The following is a 25,667-nucleotide window of genomic DNA, read 5'->3' on the forward strand; positions in this document are numbered from 1 at the left end:
ATGGCTGTGAATTAAATGTCACAACAACTATTGGACAAATTGACTGAACATTGGTAGAGACGTTCTTATTTACCTCTGGATTAATTGTAATGACTTTGTAAATCCCCTGACTTTTCATCAAGTGCCATCATCTGTTCTGTTTATGACCCTTAGGGTTAGGTTAGGTTTAGGGTTACGTTTGGGTTAGGGTTAGGGGGTTAGGGTTGCAAAACTAATCATATTGCCTCATGTCGGCAGAAGTTTTTTGTGCTGTAAAGAGAAGATGTGTGTGTGGAATATCTTCTGTAGAGAATAATATTTGATGAATGGTACATCTCAAATTGAAACAAAACCAGTATAAAATGAAATTTATACTTAAATCTTTAATGACCAAAAAAAAAAAACAAAAAACATTATGCCCGACCACAGCTGACCCTTCATAGAATTTAGTTTCATCCTCATGTTGCAGGTCCATGATTAAAGCTCAAGTGCTCAAGCTCAATTCAAGTGATAATGCAATTAAAGCTGCAGATGTATGTAACCTCACAGTCTATAAAAGCTCTCATTCTTCAATAAATTGTTGACTCTTACAAGACATTTTACATGAAAAATCACACAAACATTGTTCACTGTGAAACATGATCAGCTCAATGGAAGTGCATGGGTCAATTATTCCCCTTTTGATTCAGACGCATTTGAATGATTAAGCTTCATAAGGTCTTAGCTCAAAGAGAATGGAAGTGTGTCGCAGCACCGTGACCATTCTGTGCACTTTAATGAGTAGTGGAGCCTCCGTGATCATAAACACGGTGGCTTTGATGCCTCATTGAAAGAGCCTCTCCAACACGTCTGAAGGGGGCTTCTCCTTTGTAATAAGAATTTATAATTCTCTTGATCTAAAGGCCTGATTGGTGATGAGAAAAAAAGAAAGGATGTTGTTCTCTCTACTCTTCAAGATGTTTCTTTAAAAATCAAAAACTGAATCTGCCTAGAGGGCACATCCAAGACCTTCATGAAAAAGTGTGTCATTATGCTTCATCATCCCAACACACACATGCACGCACCAAACCCACAAGAAAAGAAAGGTAAATTCAAAGCCTGTGTAATCACTGCTCAGTTTATCACCATGTCAAGTTCTCCCTCACTTCAGAAGAACAATTACACAGCAAGTCTTTCCCACCAAGTAATCTGACTGGTGGACATTAGGAACAACATTATGAACAAATGCCAGCATGGCTGGTAGAGAGCTCTAGAAAGCATTAATGTTAGCACAAGTTAGCTGGCTGACTCATCAGGGATAAGAAACTGTCTCTGTTGTGAGACTATTGCTAAGAGTAGGTCTACTTGCTGGAGTAGTATACTACGGGTGACAGATGCGTTCCAGTTATTAGTCAGACCCCATGTATATTCAGGGAAAGTAAAAACACTGGCAGAAAGTTTTTTTCCACAATATGAATACATCTTTTATTTTTTTAGTAACGGTATAATTGCAATATTACACAAGGGGGTGAGCTTTGTCATCATTATTGGCACTCCAGTGATGTGGTCACTGTCAGTAATGACAGACTGCAGAATATCCTGTTTTAACTCTTTCATTTTAGTGTGTTTTTCCTGGTCATAGTGACAATAAAATGTGTTCAGTAACTGCAGCTTTCCCACAGTTTTAAAGTTTCTTGGTTAATAAACAAAACATATCCAGTCCACTAAAAAAACAAGGTGCTTCAAATCCAACTGAAGTACAAATATTAAAGTTCGCCACAAATCCAATTTTTTTTTTACTTGTTACTTCACTTGAATGTTTGACCTTCACAGAAACCAAGTGTTTCCGTGCCCACCTTAAAGGGTAACCAGTATTTTACAACTTGGCTCTATTTTCTCAAGTTTTTGTGTAGGAGTGACTAATGGGGACAAAGTTTCTGAAACTCATCCAGTACTGAGCAAGAGCACTGTAATGTAATCCTTTGGGGCAAGTGCACAGAAAAATATGGGAAAATAGGGTTCAGGCTGAAAAATGCCTAAGTTAACCTTTAAATCTGATTTAAGACGTGTACCAAAGCACAATCCGCGCTGGCCGTGTGGGGTACCTGGAGAAATCTCGGTGGGACAGTCGCTCTGTGGGCTGTTTGAGCAGCCCATTATACAAAAACAAGAGCGAGAGACATGCCCACCAAATAGGACACCAGATAGATGGTATTAAGGTATTAAGTGCTGGTGTGTTTGTATGTGAGTTGATTGAACTCCATTGCACACACACAGGCACATGCACACACACACACACACACACACACACACACACACACTAAGAAGTATGCAACATGTAGGAGAGCTTGTTTCCTGCAGTAAAACTTTGAAAAATTAAAAGTGTTTGCATTCTGGATTTTTCAATTAAGGAGAGGGAGTAAATTTTGTGGGTTTTCTTTTCTTTTTTATGGAAAACCCACAGAGTGTGCAACATTTTTCAAGTATATACAAACAGAACCGAAGTGTATTTTATATGTGGTAATAAAACATGTTAGGAGGGGATCTTACCTCAAGAGAACAATTCAGGAGTGCATCAGCTGAAGTACCACAGAAAACTACTCAACTCAGTTTGTTTTTTCTGGCTCATTTTCATATGTAGCAAACCCCACCCAGCTCTCACACTCCATGCACACAAATTTAAATGTAAAATTACTAACAGATTTGACTTGGGTCCATTTGAAATTTTTATGTTATTCTGAATCCTTATCTCTTTACATTTAGCTACCATTAACTACTACATATGTATATACATATGAGTGTGTGTATGTGTATGTATTAAACCATGAAACTATGACTGCACTGTAATGATCTATGCTGTCCTTTGCCAGTGAAAGCTGAAAGCTGTGCGTCCCCTCACACAAACATGCACACACAGAAACAATCTGTCAACTTACAAACAGTTAAAGGGGAAAAGGAAGTGTAAATTATGATGACTTATTTAACGAGATTAGCATGGCAACAGCACAAGTATGATTTCAAACACCCCTCCCAAGTAAAAGCTATAGCACAGCACACACACACACAAGTGCACACAAAGGAGTGTGTGACAAACTTGCCGGCGCCCCTCGCAGGGTGACGCTACAGTTGATTTGGGAATTACAATTAGATTTATGATGTGGCTGCATATGGCTGAGCTCTCTGTTTCTCTCTCTCAAATGCTGGGATTGGCTGCCGTGAGCACCGGCGCCGTGGCGTATACACCACAGCATAGTCAGAATGTGTGGCGTTTCCTCACACACACACACACACACACACACACACATACACATACACAATGGAACAATAGGCCACATTTACTGTAATGGGCCACCAAAATATAAGAACCAAGTGGAATAGCTTGACTTTGGAAACAGAAATCCTTGTGTTGGAAATTATTAGATCCCTGGAAAGTAAGAGCACTCTTCTGAGCAATGGAAATAAAAATGCATGCAGCACTACCTGAAAGTTGTGCACAGTGCTTCCACGTGCAGAACAAAATAGCTTTAAGTTTTTTGCAGTTTTACAGAATATTCTACAATTTTTCAATTCAAGTCAAAGAAACACTTGAAAAGCCGAGATAACAGGAACAGATACGGAAGAAAAATCTCAAGTCTTTACTTTTTATTTATTTATTTTTTTTTTATTGATTGTCTTTCTCACCAAGTTGTACTGACACTTTTTAGAGCCAAAGCTGGCTAATAAATACAATGAAATGTTAAAACGCACATTGAATTTCAAATACAATACTCATCACAAAATGTGTCTGACCAGGAAACTTATGATCTGCTTCTGCAGGTCACAACTGATAAGAGCATGAGGTTACCTTTTCAAAGAGATCAGAGGTGACGTGACCCCCTTCAGGCGGCACTAGAGCTGCGGCAACAAAATCTGCTTCAGTAAATGAAATGCTTCTAAGGAAATGGCAATTTACCTGTGACTGGCATGTACGAGCGTGTGACTTTTGACTGTTCTAATTTATCATGTTGAAAATCAAACAACAACTTCACATTAGTTAATACTAAAAAAAAAAAAACGAAACAAAACAAAACAAAAAAAACATAGAATTTATATCCAGTGCTTAGGACACTAACAGAAATGTCTATGCATGAGGCTTTTTCCTGTGATGCAAGCAAAAACCAATATTCAGTCCCAGCTTGTGAAGCTTTTCCTAGTATAGACTGCCAAATATGTTCATGTAGAGAAGACGTAAGAAACAGCTAACAGTTAAACAGAGCACCCAGGAACCACCCGAGATCACAGGTGTCGAAAATGGAAACATGTTCGAAATGTGGTGAAAAGAGACAAAGAAAAAATATAGAGTGTCTTCAGAGAAAGAATGTAACATTTGAATAAAACAGAGGAAAAAGAGTGCACACCCAGCATGGAGCTGACCGCCGGGCCGCACTGAGAAAAGAAAAAAGAGGATCATCTCGCTTCAAACTGGAAAAACTTGTGTGCTCTAACTGGGGTGGCTGACTGAGAAGCTGATCGAAAATTATGCACCTTTTCCACGCCGTTCTTCTCTTAATAATTTACTTGTCTTCAAAATATACATGCAACATAGAAAAAGGTACCCTTTTTGAAATAACAGACCTATTAAACCCACTTTTTTTTGCGACTATATAAATTCTTTTTTTAAAACATAAGTTTGGTATACCTGTCCCGTGTGACGCTGAGAAGACATTTACAAATATTAACAGGCTAATAAAAATAGTAACATTTTGTACACTTTTGTACCGATTAAAAACACAATTTAAAATACAGTGAAGGGATTCAGAATATCAGAAACTCTTATCCTACAACAGGGTAACTCTGACTGAGCAGAGCTATAGGAGCACTTCAGACTTTATGAACTCTTAAAGTGTTTATGCAGAAATTAAGTCGAAAAATGTCTAAACCTGAAGCCAGATTGAAAGGGACAGATTCAAACGCTAAATGTTGGTGTTTGGTTGCACTGTACTGCACTTGGTACACAGTGTGCCAAGTGTTCGGCCTTAGAGAACTATGGCCAATGTGGTTCATGAAAGCACCAATGCTGTGGAATTGCAGAACTGACACTTTCGCTGCTGCTCTTCTGACTACGTCTCAAAGCTGGAGGGGCTGCCAGAGAGCAACATAAAGTGTGTGTGTGTGTGTGTGTGTGTGTGTGTGTGTGTGTGTGTGTGTGTGGCTGAGCGAGTGTGATGAAAACACATCCTCCCTGAGCTCTGCCTGTGATTGGGCCAGGAGAGGAGCCAGCAGTTACCAAGTAGGAACTCATCTTATCAGACAGAAAAAAGCTGATTGTATAAGACTTTTTTGCAGCATTGGAAGTTAAGACTACAACATCCCGAGTGAATGTGAATGTAGGTTTGGCACATTTGAAGTAAATCTGTACAATGCCTGGGTACTTACTTACTTACTTACTTAATAATAATAATAATAATAATAATAATAATAACAACAATAATAATAATAATAATAATAATGATGTGATATAAGGGATTTTGCTCCCTTTATTTCATTGACCACTCTTTCTGTATGAAAACAAACAAAACAAAACAAAACAAAAAAAACACATTCACAAGCTGGCACATCATACCTGAGCTGGGATATTAAAAAAAAAAAAAAAAAACAGTAATGTAATGTAAGCAGTTTGTCAGAAAAAAAGATGTAGATGCACTGTATTTGTAAGAAACAAAAGTAAGACTATAAGATTACAATAGCTAGGATTTATATTAAAAATTTTTCAAATTTCAAGTTCCGACAGTCCAGAGTTTGTACAGGCAGTGACCTGTCAGAAAAAAGTCTATGGAACAAAAAAAATCAAAAAGGGGCAAAAAACACAAATAAAAGTAAATACATAATGATGAAAACTAAATCACTCCTTAAACATTTAAGACCAAATAGCTGTTGAAGACCAATTCCTGATGCTTCAAAATCCATGCATGCTCTTTACAAACCACACAGCAATGTGTTCGTCGCTCATTTGTTCTTTGTCCCACGCTCTCTCTCTTTCCCGCTATCTCTCTCTCTATCTCTCTCTCTCTCTCTTTCTCTGTCTCCTCTAACTCTTATTCGCTCCTGTTAAGATTGTCAAAGTGTAGGAAACTAGAGTTCATCGTCAGTTGGACGGCTGAATGTGTGTTCAGGTTATGTTCTTGGGTCACATTTTTCCCATCAGCCCTCCTCTTCAAATGGACTTCCATCGAGACGCTGTCTTTTCTTTTTTTCTTTCTTTGCACACTTTCTGAGCATTTCCATTGAGTTTGAATCTTGTCTGGGCATGCTCAGTGCATGACGCAACATGTCACAAAAGTTTGCCTGAAGGTCTCTGTGATAAAATGTGTTTTCAAAAAGTGTCTCTGAGAATAACAGGAGTTTTTTTCTCTCTCTCTTTTTACATCTGAGACATCTGAGCACAATCAGTTGGCACTGATGGCCTCCCGAGTCTCATGGTCGCTGCTATAGTCTGACTTGGGCTCGTCCTCAAAGTCCTCGTACATGTCCATATCGTCGTCTCCGTTGGTGGGGTCGCTGGGCAGATCCAAATTTCCGACACCGCTGCCATTGTTGCCTCTGCTGCCAGGCTCGGTCTTCACTCCGTACGTGCTCTGAATGACAGGGATGGTGGGTTCAGGGCTGGCTGAGTTGCTGGAGCAGTCTGAGGTCAGATGTGGGGATGGTGTGGCTGTCGTTGCCATGGTTATGGCGCCCGGGTAAACGGGTACACCGCCTGGGCTGTTGCCGAGAGGAATTGGTGGCTGAGGCCTGAGAAACAAGACAGGAGAGGAGGATGGAAGAAAAGAGCATTAAACAGAGGTTTGTTAATAAACACCAAAGAGAGTGAGTAAGAATTAATCAAATATGGAAAAGTACAGAAATTAGTACAAATAAAACAAAGCAAGACTCTGCAGCCATGTTAGCAGCTACGTACGCAAGGTTACACAACGCTAATGCTGACATGCTGATGTTTACCAGGACTGCTTTTTGTTTTTTGCAAATAATTTGATATAAACAAAGCTAAACCAAATGTCATGACAATCCATCAGTTGGTTGATGATATAATTTACACAAAAAACACAAATATGAGCCTCATGGTGACGTTAAAGGCAAGGTCAGGAATCAGAAAAAGTCAGTAAGATTCTTACACTGGGGATCATGTATGCATCTGCAAAATTTCATGGAAAAAGAAAAAAAAGTACTGATTTGGCTACAGGAAGCATTAATGATCAGGGTGGACAGACGGATGTTTGATTGAGTCATTATAACCTCCTTTGAGCAAACTGCTTTGAACAAAACGTTAAATCTGAGACCACATAGGCTTAAAAAGCAACTCGTCTCATGGCCGGGCATGTCCTGACACCGAGCTCTCCCTGCCAGCTCACAGCAGCATTGGCTAAATAACCTGTTAAGATACAGATGGAATGAGGATAAATGCACATCACTCAAAAGGGCCCTCTGGCTCCTCAAATGAGCCACATAAAGCAGGAAAATTGCTGTCACTTTTCTCACCTAACAGTTTTCCCTCTGCTGTCTCCTGAAACAATTACTGCTGTACGCTCTGACAGACTAATTTTCACATTAAACGCTTTAAAACAACACTGGTTTAGCTATATGCATTATGCCAGAAACTGGTTGTGTACTGGCTCCTGGTAGCTATTTAATTTAGCTTTGATTGAAAATCCAGACCTGGACAATCATAAGTCTTTTTTTGCTTCTTCTTTTACTTGACCACACACAGTAAATGTGGCATTCAGCCTGTGACGTCTGCCTCGCACTCGTTCCTTCTCAAACATCTGCTTACATTTCATATTCCACTATGTCTGTCTGTGTCCAATTTCACTGCCCACAAGCACACAGCATTGTCCTAATTTAATAAATGACAAGCTATTAAAAATCTCTCCTATTCAAAGCCATGGCCTCTGGTAAATCCATCTCGCACACAGGCCACTGTGATGGCTTTAAACGCATTCATGGCTGGTTTCTATTAAGACAATGCCACTGTTTTTCCCCTCACTGCGCTGACTGCGTCCTAAAAAAGTATCATGCTCTTCAATATTTAAAAGGTTTTGCAGATAGAAACAGAAGGTTCCAAGAAAAAAAAAACTTTCATAAAAGGACCATAAACTCTGACAGTAACCCCACAAACCTTTAGCAAATTATATTCATACTGTGAGACATCGAGAAAACCCTCACATGACGTGCTAAGAACCAGAGGATATGCTGGTGAAATATTGAAATGAAATGCCTCCCCCAATTCATCTTGCTAAAATATCCATATTCAGGCCAAGGTGGCTGGCAGGATGGCATGTTTATTAAAGAACAAACTGAACTGAAAGGTCACAGGTGCAGCAGTAAACGAGGCAAAGTCTTTCGGAAGAAGACACAGAGTCTTTGTGTGACTCAGCACTCGCTTGTGGCTGTCAATGCACAATGTCCCCCCTTAATTAAAGTGCAAAATGTCTTCTTAAAGTTGTATGTAAAGCCGTGATGGAGCTGCAGCTATTTCTGTGAATAAAATTACCAAAATGTTGCTTTAAGATTCCACTGCAAGCTGTGCCGTCATTTTTTCACATCAAGCTGTCAGGTTGAGTTTGAACCCGGACGCACAAAGTAAAAATGAAGGATGGCAGGAAAAAGGGGGAAAACAATAGGCTCAATGAATTACTCATTTCAAGTTGCATTATTTCGGGGATTTAAATCCACGTCACTTCTTGGCACTCACCCCACAAAGAACTGCCTCATCTCCTGGCGTCGTGACCGCATCATCTGCTTGTACTCTCCGATGCGCAGCTTCTTGCCGTCGATGATGCAGGTTCTCTTGGGCCGCGGCTTGTACTTGTAGTTGGGATATTTCTCCAAATGGATCTTGCTCAGGCGAGCTTGCTCCTCGTAGTATGGCTGCTTCTCCTGGTTGGTCATGGATTTCCAGCGAGAACCTGGAGCAAGCGATTGAGTTTTAGTTTTGTTTTGGTTTTACTGTCCTATAAATCACAAATGTGCCTTTAGAAATCAAGATTACAGTCCTTACGATTTGAGACTTTGGGGAGTGATGAAACAGGGTTTGACATGCATTTCTTAACTGAGTCAATGATAGTGGTCATCAGGAGTGGGTCACTCTATGCTCTCTTTTGGCTCATGGAGAATGATATGTTGTGTACTTGTTATTTTCCCCGGTAAGAGGACTTTCTGAGCAAGTGGACAGGGCCATTACTGCAGGAACGCAGCACATCTGCAAAGCACTCTGACAACTGATTATACACACTCCGCCTCACGTCTCTGTTTATCAAGGTTTATCACAAACTACTCATGCACTTTTGTGACACAGGAAACAGAGGGGAGTTTTTTAAAGCCTGCCACCCACTCCTCAAAGTCCAGCTGTGTTATTATGTTGGAGAGACATGAATTGTACACATGCAGTCACATACACACATACACAGTTGCACACACTAAATACTGCTTTTAGTTCCTATTTTGCAAAGACTTACAAAATTTTTGGAGAATGATTTTCTGATGCTTCTTGCTAACAGCATCTTACTATTCATATTTTACTGTCAAATAATTTCACAGAGACAATTCGTTTTAAAGAAAAAGGAATAAATATCACACTTAAACTCTCAGTGAAACTTGGACAGATGATAAGTCATTTAAGATCAGGAAACACAAAATGTCCCTTTGTCAAAGCTCCGAGTCATAAACACAGACCCACCTAAGAAAAAGCAATTTGTTAATGTTGCTCGGGAGGAGCGTTTACATTTAGCAACCCTCAAGCTCACTGGAGCCCTGCGTCGGACAGTGGAGGTCTTAAGAACATTTCACGAACAACCGTTATGCTCAGCGCCGTGTGAATGGCTATCTGTGTCAAGGAGGTGAGTATCAACGCGGCCCTTTTTTAACTGAACGCATCCATCACACCAGTCAGGCTGACACAGTGGAGCTCTGTGTGTGAAGGGCTCCACATTTTAAAACACACTGCTCCTTCTCATGGGAAACCCTGTGAACTGTTGAAAATGTGTGGTGCCTTTGAAGGAGATAGTGGAAGGACTATGTGCATGTGTCCGTACTGATGCACAGCATTTAAGAGGTACCTACTAATTTTAACTAAATAATATACTGAATTTTTAAAAGATTGGTTCAAACTGGGGTGATGTGTGGCGGAGTGGGTGAGTGCGCTCATCCCATGAACAGAAAGTTGAAATCCCTTCATAGCAGCGACGTGGTTCGAGTCTGGCCTGCGGTCCTTAACTACACATCATCCCCTTTGTCTCATCGCCCTACTTCCTGTCCCTCTTATCCAAAAGATGATGAATTTGTTGGGAAAAGAAACCGACTGCTGCACGTCATAGTAAATGAAGTCCTCTTGTGGCATAAACAAGTCAGAAATCACTTTCAGTTAACAGAACGGCTTGAGAAAAATGGTTGGTTCATGTAAAAGCTGCTGATTAGATACCATACCCATGTCTCTCTTAGTAATACCAATACACACGGGGTAAATTTTATTTTATTTTCACTCTATTCTCCCATTTTTCTAATATTTTACACAAACACAGATGCAAGCAGTGCACCAAAATAAACAGCATAACATAATGTTGGGGGTAAACTTTAGTCACAGTTACGGTTTAATGTCGTAAAACCTCACCTAGGATCTTGCTGATGTTGGAGTTGTGCATGTCGGGGAAGGTCTGCAGGATCTTCCTCCTCTCGTCTTTGGCCCACACCATGAAGGCGTTCATGGGCCTCTTGATGTGAGGCTCACTGCTGTTCCTGCCTCTCGCCTCCCTGAACACTCGTGCCTCTGTGACGTTATTCCCTGTGTGACACAAAGAAATGACCCCCTCACTGAAACGTTCATCTTTCATACTTTCATACTTGAAATCCAGGATATTGTACTGATAAGGACGAGTCCTCCCTTCCTCCTCTGCACCTCTTGAAGGAGGATGTATAACAAAAGTATAACAAAAGACTGATGGGGGTCTTGCTGGGATGCCCTCAGCATGCTCGCACAAACACACATGAACTATACTGTACACACCACAGTCGGTTTACTTCCGCCTGATGGTATCTCAGCGCTTATGCTGCTGTGTTTACTCCTCTGATGCTAAACTAAACAACAATGAACACCCTTCAACTCTTCTTCGCCTGTAAACAGTGGTGCTTTATGAGTAACAGGTGGGCTGGGTGGAAAAAAAATTAGACTTTAACACCAGGTCAGTGCCCTTACAGTGCATTCAGAGAAGAAAACTGCTAACTGAGTGGAATACAAAGTACGCAAGGTCAGTTCTTTTACAATTCATTAAATTTTTTTTGAATTCCTATTTGCAGTAAACTTCATTGACCATCAATTAGAACAGATATGTTGCCCGTCTCCGTCTGCTTTTGTTTGCATACTTGTACTGGGCGGGATGTCACAAACACTCGCCGTGGAAAATAACAGGAGAATTTAGCCTCTCGTCATGTGCTTGCGGGAATAATAACAGGGTAAAATTTTTCAAGAGAGTAAAATGTTGACATTGAAGACACTGTTTAGCCGTCGAGTGCGTCCTTCACCGTAGCTTCCTGAGGAGCACAATAAATATTTGTATTCAATGAATACCTGCATGTCCTGGTTTTCAGGAAGATGCCTCCCTCTTTATTGTGGAGTTCTGAGATACGAGACCCCCAGAGGTAGGGCCCCTTTTATGCAGAGCCCACGGACTTAAGGGTCAATGGTATCAATTTGTCTGTCAGGTTGTGACTGCTTCTCACACAGACATTCAAAACTCCAAAACACCAAGTCTTTTCTTGTATGTCCCTCCAGCCTTCCATTTTCGATCACGTCTTTTGTGCATCTGCATAAATTTCTTAATTACCAAGATTAAACTCAAGATGTAACCCAAACTTAGGAGGTCAAGAGTCAAAAAGCAGGGAAAACAAACAAACCAAGGTAAGAGTCCTAGAGAGCGACGAATAAGGGACGAAGGATAAGGCAAAAAAAAAAAAAAAACCACACAGATAGGCAGCATGGATGCTTACCATCCAGATCTTCTGGCCTCGTCAGGTCAATGACTCGATGGACCATCTTCCCAGCTTCCTCCCCGAGTTTGCCCAGGTGCTGGCTCAACGTCTCATAGTGCAGCCGATCCTGCAATACAAGAAAAGATAGGAAAGGTCATTTGAAGCAAGTCGCCACATTGCTTAAGTTGGCAAAGGAAAAAAAAATCTTTAAAGTTTTCAATTCCTGTTCAGTTCTTATTACTTAATGTCTGGACCAAGCCCCTGTGTACGCCTGGCATCTTTTAAATTGGGTCACTAGGGATGACTTTGATGGTGACAATAAAACTAATTGCTGGGTTGAGTTGGCATGGAGGAAAGTCCAGCACCCCAAAAACAGGCAGTTAATTTTGAAACAGCTTCACTGCAAGGCTGCATTAATCAACAGTGTCTTCCCCAACCTCCCATCATCATGCGCCCTCTCGGATTCTGCCTCCTGCCTGCCACTCCATCCACTTCTGAGACAAATAACTTCCACGAGCAGCCTGCTTCTGGGCCTTCCAGCTAAAATTACCCAACCACACTCTCAAACTGCGGTGGAAAACATCGAACCCTCCGCACTGCTACCGCACAGCTACACTCCTCCCCTCCACTCTTCTCTTCTCCCCTGCCTGCCTTCCCTCCCTCCCTTCCTCCCTCTCAGCTCTCCTCCTTTTTCTGGTGACAGAGGCATTTTGTTTGACGCAAGGAATGGTTGCCGGGTGAAGTCATGCCGCGGTAGCCGCTGGCAGAGTTGGTGGAACTTAGGGGCCCGGCGTGTATGTCTTTGTGTGTGTGTGTGTGTGTGTGTGTTTATAGATGAGGAGTCGGTGCGGGCCAATGTCAGCACTATGGCAGGGCTGTAATCAGGCCCACCACAGAACATGTGCCTGGGCAGTGCCATACTCACCGCAGGAAGCAACCGCCTAACAAAGGACTAAAGAAAAGAGAGAAAGAGGGAGAGACAGAGGGATAGAGGGAGCAAAAAAAAAAAAAAGAAAAGAAAAAGAGTGGAATGGAAAACTAGTCCAGAGACCAGAATAAGGCCTTGAGTCCACTGGGAAGTGCTTTTTAGACTTTTAGACAATAGCCTCAGGAAAGTGGCTGTGATTCATAACAATGCTTTCAGACTTGTGGAGGTCAAAGTTTGGCACGCTAACCCTAAAAATTAGTGTAGATTAAATTTATAGCTCTCCTAATAATAATAATTTCTAAAGGCCCTAAGTAGAGATGTACCCATGTTCCAAGTAAATAGGAGGAGACTAATGGAAAACTAATGCAGAGTAGAGTTAGGCTTTTGGAAAATGGACTAGGACAGCATCAATAGAGGTAGACTGATCCAAAACACAGATTAACAGCAGACCTGGGTCAAAATTTGCAAATACTCAGTGCGGTTGGTCTACTTTTGGTCTCCTTGAAAGTTCTTGTGGCAAATGCAATAAGGAGCTGTCTTTGCTTTGTTTAGTCAAGATTGAAATAGGTTTGGCTTGTGCGCCTGCTGGTTTGATACTGGACTGCTGCCTTTTGGAGCAGCATGATAGACTTTTTGAAAAATACTTTGTCTTTGTGTGACTCAATTTCTGCGCTCCTCTTTATGCTTTTGTTTCAGACTCTTCTTCATAAAGGGGTTACTGGTTTCATTTGCACAATACTGCAATACCACTGTAAATATTGTTGTCATCTCTGTCACTGTTTATATTTTTTTTATTCTGGTTGTTTTTATATTTATATAGTGTTGTTTTATATTTATAGTATTTACGTATTTTGTAGGTTATTGGGCTTATACCGGGACAAGGGAAACTAATTTTGTCCACTTCATGTTTCTACATGTGCGAAATGACAGTAAGGCTCCTTGAATCCTTGAATCCTTGAATCCTGAAAACAGTCAGTGTTGGCGGTCCTGGAGGCCTGCTGCTCAGGCAGTTATGACAAAGCAGAAATACACACTCAAGAAAAATAAATAAAAGGATCCTGCACTGCTGAAACTGAATGGCTTTACTTTAAGAAAATTGGACCAAATTTAGTTAGACAAGATGACTAACTTAAAGGACTTAATTAATTAAACACAATGAAGGACGTGTGCGAAGACAAAGATAAATAAAACCAGGCAGAAGATTCATTAAAAATATCAAGTTAAATTACACAAACACAATGAAGCACAGAAACAAAGCCCATCTGTGCCGCTGCAGGATGTTTAACACAGTGTTGCTTTCACTGGGTCGTCAGCCTAATATTGCTGCTGAACGTATATTTCTAAATTTAAGAGACACCAGGCTCTTTTTGTTCCGCCTGGTCTCTCTTCTTCTTGGCGTCTGCGTCTCTCCACCGTTGCTAGGCTAATGCTCCAAACATTGTTTTTTTTTTTTTTCTAAGCACACCGTATTGAGCTCATTACCACAGTTACAACTCGCCCACTGCCAGCACGGCGTGCCTCCAGCTGACCCGCAACCGTTTACTGTCTCCTCCTGGGCCAATCAAGTTTGGCAACCTCCTCAGTCCCCCTCCCGGCGTTCCCTCTCTCTTCCTATTTTCTTCATCTTTCTTTCACTCTTTCCTTCTCCAGACTTGTCTGTGTGCCGATAGAGCTGTCAGTCAGCTCAGTCCTCAGTCCCCTCCCTCTCCTTTTCACCATTCCTCCTATTCATAGCCCTTAACACCACCACCACCACCAACAGCCTTTCACCCCTTGAGGCTCCAACCCAAAAGAAGTAGACGCTCAACAGTCTATTTGCAGGTGCCAGACTCAGCTTTGTAGTATACATTATTATAATGTATATCATTCAGGCTTCAAATACAGCAACATTACGTCGACCTTTAATCAAGACTTGGAAACGCTGTCGCTGTCGGTTTCACAAGCTTGCTTCCTACAAAGACCAAAATCACCAGCAGAGCCAATGTAAACCATTTCCTCCCTCCTCACTTTCCTCCAGACTTATTCTGCTCCACCAACAGAAAATGCAAGCATGCCGACAGACTTCATTCAGCGGGGAGCAGACAAAAGACATTTCTCTGTAATGGGCCGTATTAAATTAAAGCCCCTAAAATTTAGAGATCTGGTGAATTTCAAAACTGTGCAAAGAGGAAAGATTGTGCATGTTCAAGAAATGAAGGATGGGGTCTGCTGAATACTGTGTTAAACTTTTAAAACAATTTAATCAACAAGTGTAAAAAGTGTATGATTTGTGAACGGTGTGGTAAGGACAATATAACTTCTGTTCACTCTGTCTTCTGAAATGCAAACAGACTTTGTACTGAAGGCTAGCTGTATCAGCTCTAGTTTCAACTTTAGCTGTTTTGGGCAGTGACATTTTGTTTTGTATCATCCTCTTTTTCAAATGAATTGCTTTCTTTTCGTTCTGTGAAACAATATGCCTTTTTTACAGAAAAAAAAAACATTTTTTTCAAATTTGTAAAAAAGTGTCCAAACTCCACTTTTACTGATGGATTACATGTGTACATCAGCTCTTCAGTCAAATTAACTGTTGATTTATGTGAACACTGACACCATAATTCAATGCTTGTAGTTTAGAATCAGCTGTTGAGTGAGTGTGTCCATACATGCCATTGTCTACAGTGGGAAAACAGATCTTGGAGCAATTGAAAAAGAAGAAAAACACAGCTTGTGGCCTGTGGATTTACCTGCTCCCAGTCTGCCATCACCCACCGTGTCCCCCTGCTATGGAAACAGGAAAAGTAGTCCCTCGTGGTTCAAGGCGGTGTATTATTTTTCTATCGTATTTCATGTAAACTTCACAAAGCGAAGCTATCATCATATCAACATTTACAGCAACTTACTATGCACACTTCTACAAACATCACTTTCTATTCTGATGAGTTGAAGCATGAGTGAACAATCTACAAGGGACAATGTTGTGTCTCTGAAACATGTCATGTGTTGAGTCATGTGCCAATCTCTCAGAAACTTGGTGTTCTCCTTTAAGTGAGCTTAGGGAGTGTTTTGTGGCTGTTTAGATGAATAGAAACGCACACAGGCTGTTACGCACACACACATACATGCGCACACCCACACAGTCATACACAGTGGCTATTTCAGTGAGCTTTGGCAGCCACAGGCCAGCTGGAAGCAACGTAAGCGTAAGGTGATACTCAACAATGCCACTAACTGGCCAGGCCTCTCGTCTGTACACCCGCTATAATGACATTAACATGGCCAAGGCCAGCGCACAGAGCCAGGACACACACACACACACACACACACACACACACACACACAAAGGATCAGTTTAGGCTCTTAGGGAAATGTCTATGTCGTCTATGCTTGACATGAACGCCGCGGAACGAAAAATAAACAAACAGAATGCGAAATAAACACAAACACCACACTCAGACGTCACCACGATGGCTCCCTTCGAGTCGAATCAGCACCAGCAATAAATAGCTCAACATTCAATATTACACTCGGCTGCAGCAGTTGTCTCATTCCCTCCAAAGAAGCCGTGTTAGTACAATGTCATAAAACAAAAAGGCTTGGGCAGAGCTTCAAAGTTTCTGAGGGGAGGACTTGAGTAACAAATTTATTTGACGAACAGAAAACAACACACAAATCCAAGGTAAAGAGAAAGAGCTGCTCTCATTGCCTCCCGAGGTGGAGCGGGTGAGTCACACTCCCAGTATCCAGCAAGTTCCATCCATGAATTGTTTGAGACAGAGCAAAGCCTTTGAGCGATTTAGAAAACACACACACACACACTCACACACACACAAAAAAATGTCTCCATCCCAAAGCAAAAAAATTACACATTCAAAGCTAAGAGAAAGAGTCTTTGAGCTGCTGTTGTTAGGTAACGAATAACAAACTGACAACAAACACCACAGCCTGCTGCCATCCCTGAACCGGAAACAATTACTTTGAGACTTTCCAAATGAGCTTTTTATTAGGAGGCAAGGAGCTATAAACCAAATTACTGCATTGCTTTGGTTTTGTTCTTATGAAGCTGGAAAATATAGCGCTTGAGAAGCATGTAGGGCTTTTCCTGCAATACATCCACCTTAATCTGTGGTCATTTCAAAGTTAACTTTTTGCTGAAATCTCTTTAAAAGCACAAACTTATTTGGGAACAGTGGTGGGATTTTCTTGCCAGACCTGCAGCAGACAACTCACATTAAATTTTAATCAACAATTTATTAGTTTAGCTTGTTGTATAATTTATATTTATGAGCTTCTCAGTGTTTACTAGTATAATGACTTATATTTTTAAAAAAAATCAACTTGGGACTGAAGATAAGTACAGCAGAAATATATTTTGCCAGATTTTAGATGTTTTGCTCCTGAAGATGCAAAGCAAACAAGTCCAAAAATTCAAAACAGCCTATCCTTGGAGTGCACCAATCATGACCTACTTGGGGTTGGTGGGTTCAAAGTCACCATGCCTGAAATATTCATGAGTTCCTCGCCTCCTCCTCCTCATCATCTTTGCAAGCAACATGGGATCAATTGCACAGGAGAGTGGGTCTAATCATGCTGCCTATTTTACTGAATGTCTGATCCCTAGAATCTGTGATTGGCTGATCAGACTGATTGAAGATGTTTTGGAATATGGGTATCCCTCTGGATATGAGATCCTGGTACAAAGGCCCTGTCTCCTTCAGCCCAAGGGGGAGATATAGGGGGGGTCCCTACCCTGAGAAAGGCCTTTTAATTGGGCTAAAACCCTGAGGCCGGGATACCCCCTTCAGGGCAAGTGGAGAGCTGGACTCCATTACACACACACACACACACACTCTCTCTCTCTCTCTCTCTCTCTCTCTCTCTCACACACACACACACACACACGCACACTAATGTTAACACCAACTCTTCTCCAAAAAAACACCCACTCCGTCTCAGTCAAAGCAGGCACACACACATACACACACACACACGCCAAAACCATCACTTGTCATTGGCCCAGCTGCTCCCTCTTCAAAGCTGTTGGCTTCTGGGTGGCCGTGGAGATGAGAGGAGAAAAGAGAAGTCCTCAAGAGCGGCGTCCCGAGCCAAACAACACCGAATATCAACCGTGAATATTCTTCAGACTTATGCACGGGTGAAGCACAAACCTTGAACACTTAGCTGATGAAAAACTGCAGAAAATGTAACAAGAAGCGAGGAGTTTGGAGGTGTGTGTGTGAGTGTGTGTGCGCACGTGCACTGTATAGGAATGAATGCAAAATAGATCCTCTCCTATGTCTGCTCAATGCACCACTTGTGACACAACCTTGTAAAAATACCCCGTTACAAATAAAAGCAATCAGAAGTTTACTTAAATGTACAAGTTTCTCAAGTACATGGGACCAAAGAGCAGGTGTTGTTCCTAAGACGGTTCCTAAGAAGGCAATTTGAATTCATCGTCTCTGAACCCAAGAAACAGAACTGTAGCAATGGTTTTTGGAGTATTTGTGTGATAGTTTTTATAGTTTGTATTTTGTGTTGTTTGTTTATTTTTTTGTGTACTTGTACTTGAAATGTCTGTGTTGGAGGAACAGCGTCTGGTGAATAAAAAACATGAAAGTGTTATGGGTTAACAAAGTGCAGACTGTTGGAACAACACAATTAGACCCTCTGACTTGTTGCTGTGCAGTTACATAGAAAGTAGTTTGCACCAAAATCATTATCAGCAACATATACGTCAGAATCCAAAATACATATTTTCTTTCTGATCTATAGTGCTATTTATCCATTTTTTTGGGTGTGAGTTGCCAAGTTGTGGGCATACTGTGAAGATGTTCTCTTCCACTGGAATATAATGGGACCAGATGACATAATCACTCAAGACAATCCACAGACCTTGTTGTGAGCAGTTTAATGTAGGAACTATTTTCTCTCTACTGAACTACACCTATTAACTGCATCACTGAGCAGAAGGAAGTGTGCATCTACTAATGGACCACAGGCTACCCAACTAAGCTAATGAAGAAGCTGACGTTTTAGCACAGCAGAGGAGGATAACATTAATGTTATTAATGCGCAGTGATACGGTGTGGTTCTGCTGAAAGAAAATAGTTCCTTTGTGAAGCTGTTCACAGCATGGTTTAAAGAGTGTCAGATTATTACCAGTGAGGAATTTACAAGTGAACAGCACAGGTGGAGCTGCTAACTACTAACTTTTTAAATATGCCTTTGAGTGCTCTAATCTCTTACTTCTGATTTTGACAGCTTATCATATCTTTTATATACAATATCTTAATCTGCAAAGTAAATAATTGCAATAGCTAAGAGTAAAGTAAAGCAAAGTAGCAAAAATTGTAAATACTCAAGTGCCTGCAAATTGTAAATGAAAAAAGTACAGTACTTGGATAACAGCGGCTACTCTCCACTGTTTGTTGATGTGTGTCACATGCACTGTATATTATGTGTGTCTTTGCATTTGTGTACTTTGTGCGAATGAGTGCACGCAGCCCCATCAGCATTTCAATCAGAATTCTTTCTTCACATGAAAGAAAATGCCTTTAGAAAACTGCATTTAGACCATGTGATTCCTATAAGCCTTATCAGCGAAGTGAGTCTGTGTGTCTATGCATCTTCTAATGTAGGCACATGTGATCTATCTGCCCCTCTAACCTTGTTGCCGTTGTTGAGGCTCATGCTGCTGAGCGCGGACAGTTTGGCCTCCAGACTGTGGGATCCTGGCTGCTGCTGCTGCTGGTGGAGCTGCTCCCTCTGGATCTGCTCCCTCATGCTCCTGGCCTCTTGGATGGCCTTCATCACTGCATCCTGGTCCCCAAACAGCGCCGTGGAGTTGAGGCTTGACAGGATGTCTGGAAAGGGAAGGCAGGATAAAAGACAGCAGGGACAACTTACTCTGACTGGCAGGACAGAAAAGCAGAGCAAAGAGTGTGTGGCTTTAATACAAGAGACCAAGGCTTTCTTTTGGGGGGAGGCGTTTGTTTTTTTATCAACCTCAAAAATTAATGACTAAATAGGGAGCTGAAGTTAAGTTGGAAAAAAGTTAATCCAATCTTATGTGGTTGAGCGGTTGGATCAGATTGGACCTGGCAACATGAGCAACCACCCCACGACTGTCATCAGATGTTATGTTCTGATTAGTGTAGAAAAGTCTTGTATGTGAAATCAGTTTTTCACAACACGACAGAGAAAAACACAAATAAAGAAATCTGTCAAGTGATATAACAAAGTTTCAAAAAATGGGAAACAGTTCTAAAGCTGATGAGCCATCAGAGAAAACCTTCAATAAAGGTTCTATGCAGTTTTAATTGATTTGAAACTTTTCTTTTAGATTTTATGCTTCACGTTTTACAGTTTCTCTGTCAGTTTATCTGTCAGCAACTGGTTTCTGTGTTCTGATTTGGAATTATTCTTTATTTGTTGGTTTCAGGTGCTGTTGAACCCAGTTTGTTGCACATGTGATTTCATGTACCTTCAGAAACTCTATCAGGCTTTAAAAAGAAAGCATACAGTAAGTGCTCAAAACCAAAAATTACACAGAATGCAACATTTTCCAGCCCACTTGTGTCTAACCATGACTGAACCTCCTCCCCCTTGTTTACGTGCCTCGCTTCACACTTTTGAAGCTGATGCACATTTGAAGAATAGAAAAAAAAAATAACTAAAGGGATGCAAAGTTTCCGTCGCCCTCCTCGTTTAATTAGCAGACAAGTAGGAAGTCCTGTATGCTTGGGTGGCCGTGAAAATGGGTAAAAAATAACTTTGCAGGGAACACAAGCGACGCGTCCTCAAAGCCACTCCAGAGGAGCTGGTGAAATTGTTTTCTGGGGGGATATAATGAGAGGGTTTAGATTGGCCTTAATAACAGATAGCAGAGGTAGGGGCATAAAAGGTCTAGCGCGGGCAGACAATGATGTGAGGAAGCTCTTAAAAACCAAATAACGTGTGCTGGGTTTCACTGCTTCCGCTGCCGGGGTTTTCATTGGGGCTAAATACAGGGCTTTGGACTCCTGTAAAACACAAACACACACACACAGGTCCCCTCATGGGGTTGAGGTGTCTGCAGTCTATCAGGAACATGCAACCCTGCTTGGTTTGTCTGTGTGTGGCAGGGAAAAGGGTGGTGTTTGGGTGGGTAATGTTTTTGTTTTTCCGGCTGAGGGGAAGGCGCAGTTTTACACTGGAGTGAAAATGTGTTTGCTCTGGATGGATGTACGGTACAGATGTGAACAATACGCTGGTGTATGAGAGTGTTTGTGGCGCAGAGTGTGCCAGTGTTTCCCTTGAGAATTTTTTCTTTACATGGCGAAGCAGCATTTAGACCATGTGATTCTTAATGAACGTAACAGGAAAGCCAGTGCTAATGTCCTTCATTTAGGCAGAGAGTGTACAGCAGTGGCCCAAGCTGTAAACCCAGCGGTAAAAGAAACGCTCGTGCTGAAGCGCATGTAGGCGTAGATAGTGTTACCTACCCAGAGAGGTGTTCCTGCTCATGTTGGGGATGGGACTTGGGATGCGGCCCTTGCCCATCCCTGTAGGGCTGGTCTTGTTTCCGGAGAACAGACTCTGTGTCGGGGACGTTGCGGAGCGAAGAGGCTCAGCTGTCTTGGGTCTGGCTGAGAGGTTCAATGGCTGTGTGGATCCTTCCTCCTGTTAGTTAGAATGGATGCAACAGTCTTTAATGGATCAGGGTCTGTATCAAAATGAGTATGTGGTTCTGCTTATAACCTGTGGAGACCACTGGTAGAATGATGAAGCTTGTTTGTTGACTGTGTTTTTCATTTAGTTATCATCTTGCTCAAGGAGGCACATGTATGGGCATGCACATGGGTACATGAGGCGCAGGCCTGCAAGTCGTTTGCACGCTACTCCAGTGGCCAACATTCAGTGGCAATGATGTGCCAAGAAGCATAAGTAAGCCAGCAGCAAAGGCAAGGGAGAAGAAGACTGCTAGCAAATTGAAGTTGATGTACTGTAAAGAATGTAGGTTTCAGGTTCTTACAAAACTCAAAAATCAACTTGGTAAAGAAGGGAAAAAATGCATTCAACACATCTATTATCAAATGCTGTGGGGTAGAATTTTGTTTGTTTTTAACTCCCTTGCAGAGTAATCATCTCAGTGCCTCTTACTCCATTTTCTGACTCAATGAGATTAAGAAGCATGGGTTTAAGCAAATTCTCCATCCAATTTTTTTTGAGTCAAACACCAATTCGCACCTGTTGGCTTGGAAGGTAGTTGTTAATAGCTGCCTCATTAGCAGACAACAGCACTTCTGTGAAAGTCTATTAAAATTCACTTACAAAGGATTCTAATTGTGACATGTTTTCTAGGCAGAAAAAAGGCATGAAAACATGCATCAGAACCTCTAACTCGTGCAGGATAATCTCTCACTCCTTTGTCCACCCACTGGCACAGTATGTTCCAAGCAATGTGTGGTTCACCAGCATTGCTTCTGCTAAATACACCTCTGGAGAAACTTGGGACAGTGTACAAAGCAATATTTTGGCAAACATGTACATTCTGGGTGACAGAATTCAAGCTTCTGAATTTAGATTTTGTTCAAAGTATTCCTCGATGTCCTTTCAGTTCCTCACTGATGCTGCCACTGACTGATGCAGCTCATCCCTATTAGGTTTTTGCCCTTCAATAAATGAATTCCACTGCTAACCTCTGTGATCCTGACAGGCGGTGTACCTTCTCGGCTGCAACAGTGGCACCTTTGTTTGTGCAGATCCTCTATTTATAATTAAAGGCTCACAACCACACTGATCCACATAAGGAATCCCTGGAAAAGTTGTGCCAAGGAGAAACTTCTAGCACGTCTACGGGATGGAAAAGGGGGGGTTTGTTAGGCTATGGATGCCACGCCAAAGTGGGGGGTGGGCTGACCGTGTGCGGGGGTTAGCAGAGGGTGGGGAGCTTGGAGGGCACAGCACTACTGTTCGAGTGCGGTGAGCTCTGACGCCAGTCTATTGTGACGCCGGTTGCAGCTGTGCCCCACACACACATGGCTTCCATTACTGCCTCGCCGTCGAGTAAAGATGAGGCGTACGCTCTCTCCAGTGGAGGGGTCTGGGCTCCAGCCAAACAGCAGCCAGCGCCAGTGTCAGTTTGTGTGTGTGTGTGTGTGTGCGTGTTTGTGTGTGTTGCAGTGTGTGACCGTTAAATAAGCTGTTTCTAATTGACAGTGAAGAGTACAGGCCCATGCGCAGATCGTTGTTTCAACAACTTCCAAATTTCCAGCCTCTCACTTTTGCTTGAACTGATCATCATTATCCTTGTGTGTTTTCCTATCATGCGTACTCTGAACTCACTCTTTCCTTTGTCTTATTATGTTGTCTGTTACTCTGCACTCGAGAGAGATTTTTTCCCCGTATGCGGTACATCCCTTATACATTTATTTAAGTACCAGTTGTTTTGTTAATTGGATATAGCCGAACTTTATGGTGATGTTGTTCATCAACTCACATATTTCAATATTACTGAGGAAAAAGTGTCCACCTGGCACTTCCAGTTGCTCATTTAAAATACTCTATTACTATCTGCTATTCCACAAATACCTTTTTACAACATTTTCAACAGTGGAGTCACCTTAATCTGAGCGACCGGACTGGATGCTCGCTTCTCGTTCTTCAGGGCAGAGGGGGAAAGCGGACCGGAGGAATTGGGAGCCTGCGGGAGGGGAGTCATCTTGGCTCCTGGTGAGATCTGCATGCTTGCCAGCTGGGCAGCATACAGCTGCTGCAAAAAGAGAAGAAACCAGCAAAACCGACAGGCTATTAACATCGCTCGCCAGCAGCTCGTCAGTGGCTTTCCTCTTTCTTCTTCTGTGCACCCACACACCCTTGATCCTGTTGTGTTTTTTTTAATTTTTTTTTTTTTTTTTTGCTCACCCTGGTGGTGCTCGCATCTTCCTAGGTTTGACGGGTGTGTATCTGAGCCAAACACGCACAGAAGTCATGTGGAAACAAAACACACACACACACCTAGATTTGATGTTGACAAGAATGTCCCACACAAATGGAAAATTTGTTTGAGGGGGCGAGTATTTATCAGGGAGTCATTCCAGCAAAACATTTTGATTCTAAATGATTTACAATCCATCTCGGGCACTTATTCTTTCAACAGATGCTAGGAGCAGCTTTTATATCAATTTACATGTAGAAATAAATCCACACAATAGTTAAGAGACATTTGAGTGCTTTGCTTGAATCCTCTTTAAGTTGACTATCTGCAAAAAATGGATATCTAATACTTGGACCTGCTGGATCTGTGTAAGTATGGGATTTAGCTTTTCAGACAAAAGAAAGCTGGTTTTCTTTATATTTCAAAAAACAATGTGAACCACATTGGAAATAAGCCACATTCGTTGTCCTGACTATTCAGCCTTTCTTTAAAATCTTGGCTTTAAGTTAAGTAAAATCAAATTGCATTGCAAACAATACTTTTTAAGACTCAAAGAACACTTTAGACCAATCTTGTCACATATGGTTAGTCCTTGCATTAACAGTTAAGACAACTGAGCTTCTCCTCTAACTTTAATCCCAAAGACAACAGCGGACAATCATACTTAAGTAGGTGTAGTCATACTGCAATTACATGTTGGGCTTGACTCAATTTAAAAACACTTGAAAATGGTGTTAAAATAATACAAAACTTAAAATAAAAAGAATTGGAAAGTATAAGCCATCTGCCTTCGGGGTTGGACGAAAACATTAACTGTAGCAACAAAAAAAAAAATACCGATACTGATTTTCCATCCAACAAAAATCAAAGACTCGAATGCTCGGCCCACAGTCCAGGGTCTTCTAAATCAAAGCTAGCTGGCCAGACAAACCGCTGCCTGTAACCACTGTCAACCCCTGTCTAAATGCATTGGAGTGTGAGTGCTGGAGTATCAAAGAGCCTGTCCTCAGGAAAACCACCCAGACGTGGCTGGCCTTCGCTTAAGACTCCCTCCTGTCGTTTCTCTTTTCTGCTTTCCTGCTTTCCTCTCATTTTTCGTTACTCTCACCTCATCTATACTCTCCCTCTCCTTCTACGTTCCTGTCTTACTTTTGTCCTCCTCTCTTTTGATCTCCATCTGACCCTCTCTATTTCTTTCTTTCTTTTTCTGTCTCAAAGTTTTGTTCCGAAATCACTCTTCACATCTTCCCCCTCATCTCCGTCTCTGCTTCTTTCGCTCTGTTTCTGTCCCCTCGGCCTAAATGCCCCCCAGTGTTGCGAGATCTGATTTCCGTGTAGTCAAAACTGCAAAGCCTCCTGAGACCAGAGATCCAAAAGCAAAGAGTGTGTGATAGGGAACGAGACAGAGAGAGAGGGGGATGCTATGCTGCAGACACACGAGACCACCGTCGCTCCACCGCCGAAGCGCCGGGATCAGCGGCTGGGGCCAGAGAAATTGGCTGGCCCTATTTCCACTTCTCTCGGAGCGATATTAAACACAAACAGAAGGGGCCTTGCCATTGAAACAAAGCCCTGATGTCACGCTGCTTATTTTCCTTGGAAGGGAACAGGAGTGCTCAGGCCAACCCCTGGCGATATGAGATCCCCGTAAGAATGTGCCGTGAATGGCTGGTGGTGAGGCCTCTCGCGTCAATCAAGGCAACCACAGAGTTACTTCTGGTGATGCCTGATATTCTTACAGCTCTAAAGGGAGCAGACACACAAGTCTTTGAGGTAAGACACACAGTTAGGGTCTTACAACTGCGCCAAACACACCCACTGCTATTGTGCTGTTAGCAGCAATTCTGTCAGCAATTTCAAATAAGAAGAGGGAACTGTTGAACA

At 41.9% G+C, this 25,667-nt stretch overlaps 1 protein-coding gene across 3 annotated transcripts in view; it reads right to left on the reverse strand.

Moving 5' to 3' along the window:
* Positions 1–3,595: 3,595 nt before the first annotated feature.
* LOC124061636 (transcription factor SOX-6-like) overlaps positions 3,596–25,667 on the reverse strand; it is a 97,842-nt gene continuing 75,770 nt past the window's right edge. For 2 of the 3 annotated variants that reach the window (XM_046393699.1, XM_046393700.1), the window contains exons 10-16: positions 23,469–23,618; positions 21,349–21,526; positions 19,532–19,728; positions 11,974–12,082; positions 10,601–10,771; positions 8,687–8,900; positions 3,596–6,729 (exon numbers count right to left, since the gene is read on the reverse strand). In XM_046393699.1, coding sequence (XP_046249655.1) covers positions 6,384–6,729; positions 8,687–8,900; positions 10,601–10,771; positions 11,974–12,082; positions 19,532–19,728; positions 21,349–21,526; positions 23,469–23,618 — 1,365 coding nt within the window. In that variant the 3' untranslated portion in view covers positions 3,596–6,383. The remainder of the gene's footprint in view (positions 6,730–8,686; positions 8,901–10,600; positions 10,772–11,973; positions 12,083–19,531; positions 19,729–21,348; positions 21,527–23,468; positions 23,619–25,667) is intronic. The other variant, XM_046393701.1, reaches the window with a different exon arrangement.

Source organism: Scatophagus argus, chromosome 7, assembly GCF_020382885.2.
Source record: "Scatophagus argus isolate fScaArg1 chromosome 7, fScaArg1.pri, whole genome shotgun sequence".
Lineage (NCBI taxonomy): Eukaryota > Metazoa > Chordata > Actinopteri > Scatophagidae > Scatophagus > Scatophagus argus.